Genomic DNA, 9,345 nt, shown 5'->3' with positions numbered 1-9,345 from the left:
ATGTGTGTATGGATTGTGATAAGAGTTGTATGACCCCCTAATAAATTGGTTTAAAAAAAAGAAAATATTTTCCTTCTATGTATTATATAGTTACTAAAAATTAATTGTATATCTATTTATATTTAGTAGACATTAGAAATTCTTAGCGCTCAGTATATAAAACAACTGAACACCAATAGAGCTAGTTGGGTATTGACTAGGTAGCAGTTTTGAATTATAAAGATGTATTGAATTATCAATGCATTCGAATTATGGTGCTGGCAAAGAATATTGAAAGCACCATGGACTGCCAAAAGAGCAAACAGACCTGTCTTGAGAGAAATATAACCAGAACGCTCATTAGAAACAGGGATGGTAAGACTTCCTCTCACATACTTTGGACATGTTATCAGGAAGACCAGCCTCTGGAAAAGGACATCATCCTTGCTCAAGTAGAGGGAAGCGGAAAAGCAGAAGACTTTCAAAGGGATCCATTGGCACTGTGGCTGAAGGAATATGCTCAAACATAAGAACAACTGTGAGGATGGTGCAGGATTGGGTAGGGTTCCGTTCTCTTGTACATAGAGTCTATCACTTTGAGTCAGAAGTGACTTGCCAACATCTAACAATTAACAGAAGCGCCAGAAAGACAGAGCCCAGCTGTGGGGAAGGCATGAGCTTTGAAGTTGGACTGACTTGGGTTTTTATCCCTGGTTTACCAATCACCATTTATTAGAACCCAAGAACCAAACCTACTGCCATAAGTTTATTCTAACTCAGAGCACTCCGGCACAGGGTTTCAGAGACAGTAGCTCTTTACGGGAGCAGACAGCCTCATCTTTCTCCCAGGGGGCAGCTGGTGGGTTTGAACCACCAAGCTTGCATTTTTCAGCCCAATGCCTAACACAAATTCAGCTATGTTATTTAACCACCGCAACTTAGCTTCAGTTTTGTTTACTTTTTGTTTATTGTTCCTTAAAGGGGAGTAATAATATTTACCTCATTGGGTTACTGGGAGGTTTGAATGAGCTCATTCTCTACTTAATCCTTTGGCTTTTCAGGATACTGCTGAACTCTTCTTTGAAGATGTGAGGTTGCCAGCAAATGCTCTCCTTGGAGAAGAAAACAAGGGCTTCTATTACCTCATGAAAGAGCTTCCACAGGTGAGAAGTGTTTAAAGATTCCATCTTCTTGCATTAAAAATAAGTTGGGGTGGAACTATAAAAATTCATGTGTGCAAAACTTAAGATCTAACCAGTAATTTGATTATTACTTAAAATTGTAAAAAGCGTAAGAGATTCGTAGGCTAGATACATAACGAACTTCAGGGCTGCCTAATCAAAACTTACAAAGTGGGCAGGAAAAATAAGTGCTTGGTTCTGTAACTTTTTATTGGAAAGACTTCAGGTTCTGAACTAGCAGTGAAGAACTTGTGGTCCTTGTAAGAAAATGTCAAAGAAAAAAAAAGAAAATGTCAACTAAGGCATTGGGCACTTTCTTATAATAACTGAATTAAAAGAGAAATTAAATTGAGACTCAAAAGCTTTAGCCTCAAAGGTCACTTCCTTCACCTGTCCCTTGACAATTTATATTTATAGGGATCATTGAGCCATAAATGCCAATGAAAGGGAATTAACCTCCTTGGTGACTGTCACCAAAAAATAAAGAAGCTCACTGCCATCGAGTTGATTCTGACTCACAGCTACCCCATAGGACAGGCTAGAACAGCCTCTGTGAGCTGCTGAGACTGGAAATCTTTTACAGGAGTAGAAAGCCCCATCTTTCTCCCATGCAGCCACTGGTGGTTTTGAACTGCTGAGCTTGTAGTTAGCAGCCCAACCTGTAACCACTATGCCACGAGGGCTCTGGTGAATGCAACATGAGCTAAACATGAAATTGAGACAAAGGTTAAAAGCAACAGCATGGAAAGAAGATATCCTAAGATAAATTAAAGTGACTCTGGGTACATTTACAATTGTAGGTAGAATTTAAACTATGCAATTTTAAGATATCAATTTCTGCAGAGGGATCAGGATATATGATACATAGAGATCAATAAATAAAAATCAAGAACTATGAGATTTCTTTATTCATTTATGAATTAGAGAGAGAATAGGGCATTAAATAAGCTAAAGGGTATATATTGATATACAATAAGGAAAGGCATTCATAAAGATAATTGGCTTTAGAAATTTATTATAGATATATCAAAATGTCATAAATCTCTGTAGATTTAAAGAGTTAAGGAACAAATCAATATTCAAAGCATTACATTATATGGTACATGAATTAGATGTCAATAAAACTTTTTTAAAAGAAAGAAATCAATGCTTAGGAGTTTTGTAGATATTTTGTATGGGACACATAATGGAAATCATGTGATAGTCATTTCTGTAATTAGAATAATGTTCAAGACCAATTTTGGGGTTACAGGAACGGCTATTGATATCTGAATTGGCCATTTCTGCCTGTGAATTCATGTTTGAAGAAACCAGAAACTACGTCAAACAAAGAAAAGCTTTTGGAAAAACAGTTGCGCACATCCAGGTAAGCTTGTCTTCGTGGTTTACTAGTAGATAGCAATTGGTGTGTATGAAATGGGTCTACGCTAAACATGAATCTGGAGTAACTTTCACTTACATGATAATAGAAGTGAATGAGATCCCCTTGAGAAAAGGTAAAAAGCCCTACGGGTGAGTCCTGAGAAAAACTACAGGGCGTAAAGAGGGTTTAGGAGAGAAAGCACCTGCAAAGGAGACTGGCACGGAGCAGCTCGGAGGAGGAGGGGAGTGAGGTGAGCACGGTCACAAGCTAAGAGAACCTTTCCAGAAAAACGTTGAGAGGTAGCAAATGGTAGAAGGTGCAGCCAAAGAGTACCAACTGGATGCAGTGATATCGAGATGATATTGGTGACTCTCAATAAAAACAGCAAGTGGAGGAACAGATAGAAATGAGAAAGTAAATATATGAATGGCAGCCAAGTCTTTCTTAAGTTTAGCCATCAAGGGCATTTGAAAGAAAGGATGGAAGCTGAGGGAAGGGAAGGGTTTGAAGGTTAAGGGAAATATTTTATAGAGGCCGTCAAGTTGGTTCCAACTCCTAGCAACCCTATCATAGCAACAGTAGAGTGAAATGCTGCCTGGTTCTGTGCCATCCTCAACATACAGTGAACCCTCGCCACTTCACGCTTCGACTTCCGCGGCTTCACTCTATCGCGGTTTTGGCGTAATAGCGCATGCTCTGTCATTACTGTCACTGATTGGCTCATACTGTGCACGCTTGATGCCATAAATAATATAATAATAAATGATAATTGTAACGTCCAAAATGTTTTACTGTATTTTCCCTTTTTCGTTTAATAAATTGGGTAATACGAGTGTAATGGTGACTAAAGGGTGTTTTTTCATGTCCTCTATGCTCTAACTACGAAAATATTTGATTTACAAATAAAGAATCCTACTTCGCGGAATTTCATTTATCATGGTAGGGTCTAGAACCAATTAACCGCGATAAATGAGGGTTCACTGTATTAGGCTGGAGCCCCAAATAATTAGGTTGTTGCAACCACTGGTGAATCCATGATATGGAAGGTCTTCCTCTTTTTCACTGACCCCCCACTTAACCAAGCATGATGGATTTTTACCAAGGACTGGTCTCCCCTGATACCATGTCCAAAGTATGTGAGACACTATCTTTACATCTAAGAAGCATTCTGGCTTTGCTTCTTCCAAGACAGATTTGTTTGTTCTTGTGGCAGTTCATGATATTTTCAATATCCTTCTCCAAAACCATAATTCAAATACATCAGTTCTTCTTCAGTCTTCCGTATTCACTGTCCAACTTTCACATGCCTATGAGGCAACGGGGAATTGTTCATTTTGTTGTTGGGAGGAGAAATCGTGGCACATGGAAAGAATCATCAGTGATGAAGTGTATATCGGCTTTGAGAATTCAGGAGAGTGTGGATGCTCAAGTATGTGGATAGATAGGCCTGTCCATCTCAATAGAAGAGATTCTTCCTCCACTGTAACAGAAGGAAATGATGAAAGGTGAGTGTGGATTCAGTCTGATATGTAGCTCTGTTGGTAGATGACGACAAGAGTTTCTTTTTGAGGCTTCTGCTTCGTTAAGTAACAGTAGGGAAGGTCAGTTCCCGTGACAGAGAGGTGAATGCAGAGGGCTGGAAGTGTTTCCAAGGAGAGAGAGGAAGCTTTGAAACACTCTCTCCTGAATGAGAGACGGAACTAACTGGAGAAACACAGTAAGTAGCGAGTACGTACATCAGGCGACCTGTGGCCATCAACTTGGTTCTGACTCACAGCAACCCTCTAGGACAGAGTTTCCAAGGCTGAAATCTTTATAGAAGCGAACTGTGTCACATCTTTCTCCCATGAAGCATCTAGTGGGTTTGAACCTCTTACTTTTTGGTTAGCAGTAGCATTTAACCACTGGGCCACCAGGTTCGCGATCATGAATATTAAGTGGTAATTATTACTTAGGTCCTCTTGACTAGAAGGATTCAGTCGCCCAGGTAGAAGAATAGTGCTGTTGCTGTTAGGTGCAATAGAGGCAGCTCCAACCCATAGCGACCTTAAGCACAACACAAGGAAACACTGCTGGTCCTGTTCAGCATCATAACACTTGTTCTGGTGTTGGAGCCCCTTGTTGCAGCCACTGTTGTCAGTCTACCTCTTTCAGGGCCTTCCTCTTTTTCACTGCCCTCTACTTCCCCAAACTTGACGTCTTTCTCCTGGGACTGCTATCTCCTGACCACAAGCCCAAAGTATATAAGAAGGCTCTAAGGCTTGGCTCTAAGGAACACTCTGGTAGTATTTCTTCGGAGACAAATCAGTTTATCCTTTTAGCAGTCCATGATACTTTCAAAATTCTTCTCCAGCTTCTCAATTCAGATGCATCAATTCTTATTCAGTCTCCCTTATTCGGTGTCCAACTTTCATATGCATATGAGGCAATGGACAACACCATGGCTTGGGACAGGTGCACTTTGGTCCTCAAAGTAACATCCTTATTTTTCAATATGCTAATGCAGTCTTGGGCAGGAGATTTACCTAATGCAACCCCTCTTTTGATCTCTTGACCGCTGCTTCCATAAGCATTGATTGTGGATCTAAGCAAGACAAAATCCTTGACAACGTCAACGTTTTCTCCATTTATCATGATGTTATCTATTGATACAGTTGTGATGATTTTGGTCTTCTTCACACTGAGTTGTAATCCACACTGAAGGCTGCAATCCTGGATCTTCATCAGCAAGTGCTTCAAGTTCTCTTCACTTTCAGCAAGCAAGGTTGTCCGCATATCGCAGGTTAATAAGCCTTCCTCTAATCCTGATACCACATTCTTCTTCATATAAGCCAGCTTCAGTGATTATTTGCTCAGCATACAGATAAATAAGTATGAGAGGCTACAATCCTGTCACACACCTTCCCTGATTTTAAACCATGTAGTGTTCCCTTGTTCTAAACTCACAACTGCTTCCTGATCCTGTTCCATGTATAAGTTTCTCATGAGCACAATGAAATGTTGTAGAATTCCCATTCTTCTCAAGGTTATCCATAGTTTGTTATGATCCACAAAATTGAATGCTTGTAGTATTCTCTGCTTTCAGCTGAGATCCATCTGACATCAGCAATGATGTCCCTTGTTTCAGGTGTCTATCATGAACTTCTGGCAACTCCTTGTACTGCTGCAAATGTTGGATGATCTTCACCAAGATTTTCCTTGCATGTGATATCAATGATATTTGAGCATTCTGTTGGGTCATCCTTCTTTGGAATGTGTACAAATATGGATCTCTTCCAGTCAATTGGCCAAGTGACCATCTTCTAAATTTCCTGGCATGCATGAGTGAGTGCTTCCAGTGCTGCATCAGCTTATTGAAACATTTCAGTTGGTATTCCATCAATTCCTGGAGCCTTGTTTTTGGCTAATGCTATCAGTGCAGCGTGAACTTCTTCCATCAGCACCATTGGTTCTTGCTCACAAGTAGAAGAATAGAGAAGATGAATGTGTTTATTTAAGATTTTAGGTTTTCCAGGAAGCTTAAGGTCTTTGCAAAAAGCTCAGTATATGTATGGTGGGGTTGTCACCAAATAACAACCATTAAACCTGAGACTCTCTAGTTGCTTGCTATAAAATCCTGGGTAGCGCAAATGGTTTGTCCCTGGCTACTAACCAAAAGATTGGCATTTCAAACCCACTGAGCAAAACCTGATCACCTGTTTCCATCAAGACTGCAGCCCAGGAGAGGGGTCACCAGGAGAGTAAAGTCAACTGAATGGTAATTAATTTATTTGTTTTTTTAGTTTGGGGGGATGGAGTTGTTTGATTGTTGGAGGAACTGTTTACAAGCACTGCAGTCATCAAACTGGTGAACTATCTTAGAAACAAAACCCCCGGATTTGGAAATTTATTTGAAAAGTTTTAAGTGTGATGACTTTGACTGTAAGGTTTTGTGAAAGGTAAGATGGGGATGAAATAGGTTGGCAGTTTTTCAAGACCAGCACCATCTCAATCAAAACTATCAAGATCATCTTATCAAGATGTATAGAAATTAAGTTCAGGCATGGTTCAAACCCTAGCATAACTCTTTGAAACTTTGTGATCTAAGGAACCATATTCTCTTTCTTGGAAACCTTTTTTAATTTGTAAGATGTGAGTAACATGAATTGCTATGACAATTATATGAGATAATGTATGTAACGTGCTTAGAATTGCCTGGTAGAGAGAAGCAGCATTTGCTCAGGTTCTGCCAATTGCCTTAGAGTCAACCCTGACTCGTGGTGATCCACTGGGTTTCTGGGGCTGTAAAGCTTTATAGAAGGAGACAGCCTCATGTTTCTCCTGAGGAGTGGCTGGTTGGTTCAATTCGCTGACCTTGCGGTTAATAATCCAAAGCTTACCCGACTGCATTTCCAGGGTTATTATTTTTCTCCTTTACATAATCTACTGCTTCAGTTTGCTTCAGCAAAAGCAGCCTTCTTATCAATGACTTCCTATATTCTTTACCTTCACTGTGCCACTTGGGGAAGAATTTCCTACCTGTATGTTCGTAAAGTTAACTTTATCCATCTTACAAAGACTTCTGATACCCGAACTCTAAAACCAGTCATAACATCTCAAACAAGTTATCTTGAATTTATGAAAACAAGGCACACATTTAACCAAGCGACAGGGGTGAGGGAGAATAATATGACTTGATTTGACTGAATTGTGATTTCCCTAACAGCAAGATTGTTACATTTTATATTCCCTTCGTGTTGTTGTTGTTGTTGTTGTTGTTTTTAGGTGCTGTTGAGTTAGTTCTTACTCATAACCACCCTATGTACAAAAGAAGGAAGCATTACTTGCTCCTGGGCCATCCTCCCAGTTCTGATGTTTGAGCCCATTGTCGCAGCCACCGTGTCGGTCTGATCGATGTAGAGAGTTTACGCACCAGTGGTTCTCAAGGACGGTCCTACCTGCACCTCGAAGAACGTTTACAGATGTTGGGGAGGGGAGTGCACAGTGCCTGAGTGTGAAACCAGTGTTAGTGGCCTAAGAACTAGTATTATTAAGTGTCTAATAATTAAGAGATAGTTTTGTATAACAACGAATTGTCCCACTCACGGCGCTGTTAGTATCCAGTTGAGAAATACTGGCAGACATGATCTATTCCTTTTTTTCTTTTATTAAGCAAATATTGCCTGAGTGCGTTCTGCAGGTAGTATACTCATAAAATATAAAGTGCAGGCATGAGCCTGGAAATACATACTCTAGATTTCTATCAACATGTTGGAGGTTCTTGGAATTGCTCTGTGACTTTTTCAATTCTTCCCCAAAGGGTGAGATCATTGGCTGCTGAATCCAACCACCATCGTTTTCATATCAAAAATATTAAAGACATGCATGTCTTTAATGTTATTTATTTGGCTACAGAAAAAGTGAGCCGTATAGACATATTATGCATCGCCCCAAAATCTACATTTCCTGTGCCTACAGACTTCATGTTAGATTATAACAAAGATGACCAAAATATTACTCAAAATGCCTGTATAAAAAACTCAGGATGTGACTCAGAAGGTATGCGATTTGATAACCAACCACAAGGAAAACAGAAAATCACTCTACACTCTCTTCAACAGGAAAAATGAGTGTTTTAAAAAGACTTTATTCATTATTTATAATTTGATAGAAAAGGACAAGAACTGGTTTTTAATCCTTTTTCAAATAAAGGTTTTCTGTCAAATGTAGTTTTCTAAACTTTCACTAGGTGGCAATAGCATGCCGTTTTCATGGATCCAAGACTATTTTTGATCCCGTGTTTTTCCAAATAATGTTTAAGCTCCAAGATGCCTAAGACCTAAGATGTTTTTTTTAAATCCTCCTGTCTCATCTAATTAAGTATGTTTGAATAATGTGTTTATAGATCAAACTGGGAATATCTTCAGAGAAGATGACTGGATAATAGAAGCCTAGACTTCCTGATCTAGAGTTGAAAACACAATGTTTGTAGTCATAAAATTGAAGCAGACCTTTAAATATCATATTATGCCTGATCAAATGTCATTTAGACCATATAATGATTTAGGTTTCTTTTCAACTTTTTGAATTTTGAACACTCCAGGCCTTTCTAACAAAATTTCTTTTCCCTTTAGAATGTATTATTTTAAATAATTTTAGTTGATTACATTTAGATAACAAACTGAAAAGAGCTCATCTTTAATCCTTTAAAAAATTTTAAATTCTTAAATACAGATTTCTAAAAATTTCTTTATATCTATACTCTCGATAAAATAATTGCAATTGAGTCCATTCTGACTTATAGCCTCTAAGACAGGGTAGAATTGCCCCATAGGGTTTTTATGGGTGAAATCTTTATGGCAGCAGACTGCTATTTCTTTCTCCCACAGAGCAGTTGGTGGATCTGAACTTCTGACTTTCGCTTAGCATCCAAGAGCTTAACCACTGTGCACCCAAACCTACCAAAGTCATTGCCATAGAAAGCAACCCTGTCAGACAGCCGAGAACTGCCCCTACGGGTTTCTGTTCTGAGGCTTCTGTGATTGTAACTTTTTACAGGAGCATAAAACCTCGTCTTAAACTCTTGTAGAGCCTGGTGGTTTCAAACTGCTAACCTTGTGGGTATCAGTCCAAGGTGAAATCACTATGCCACTAGGGATCCCACACCTCCCAGGGCACCCAGGGCTCCTTATTCTCTCCATATCACTGCTATCGAGTTGATTCCAATTCATAGCGAAGCGACAGAGTAGCACTGCCCCTGTTGGCTTCTAAGGTTATAGCTTTTTTTTTTTTTTTTTTTATATTTTTATTAGGGGTTCATACAACTGTTATCCCAATCCATAC

At 39.3% G+C, this 9,345-nt stretch overlaps 1 protein-coding gene across 1 annotated transcript in view; it reads left to right on the top strand.

Annotated features, from left to right (window-relative positions):
- ACADL (acyl-CoA dehydrogenase long chain) overlaps nucleotides 1-9,345 on the top strand; it is a 48,703-nt gene that overhangs the window by 28,670 nt on the left and 10,688 nt on the right. Inside the window, exons 7-8 of the mRNA XM_004701775.2 lie at nucleotides 1,041-1,142; nucleotides 2,413-2,526. Of these exons, the coding sequence (XP_004701832.1) occupies nucleotides 1,041-1,142; nucleotides 2,413-2,526 (216 nt within the window). The remainder of the gene's footprint in view (nucleotides 1-1,040; nucleotides 1,143-2,412; nucleotides 2,527-9,345) is intronic.

Source organism: Echinops telfairi, unplaced genomic scaffold (assembly GCF_000313985.2).
Source record: "Echinops telfairi isolate 266 unplaced genomic scaffold, ASM31398v2 ScPeMD7_3;HRSCAF=10, whole genome shotgun sequence".
Classification (NCBI taxonomy): domain Eukaryota; kingdom Metazoa; phylum Chordata; class Mammalia; order Afrosoricida; family Tenrecidae; genus Echinops; species Echinops telfairi.
Note: the sequence above shows the minus strand (reverse complement) of the source record. Positions and strands in the feature narration are given on the sequence as shown.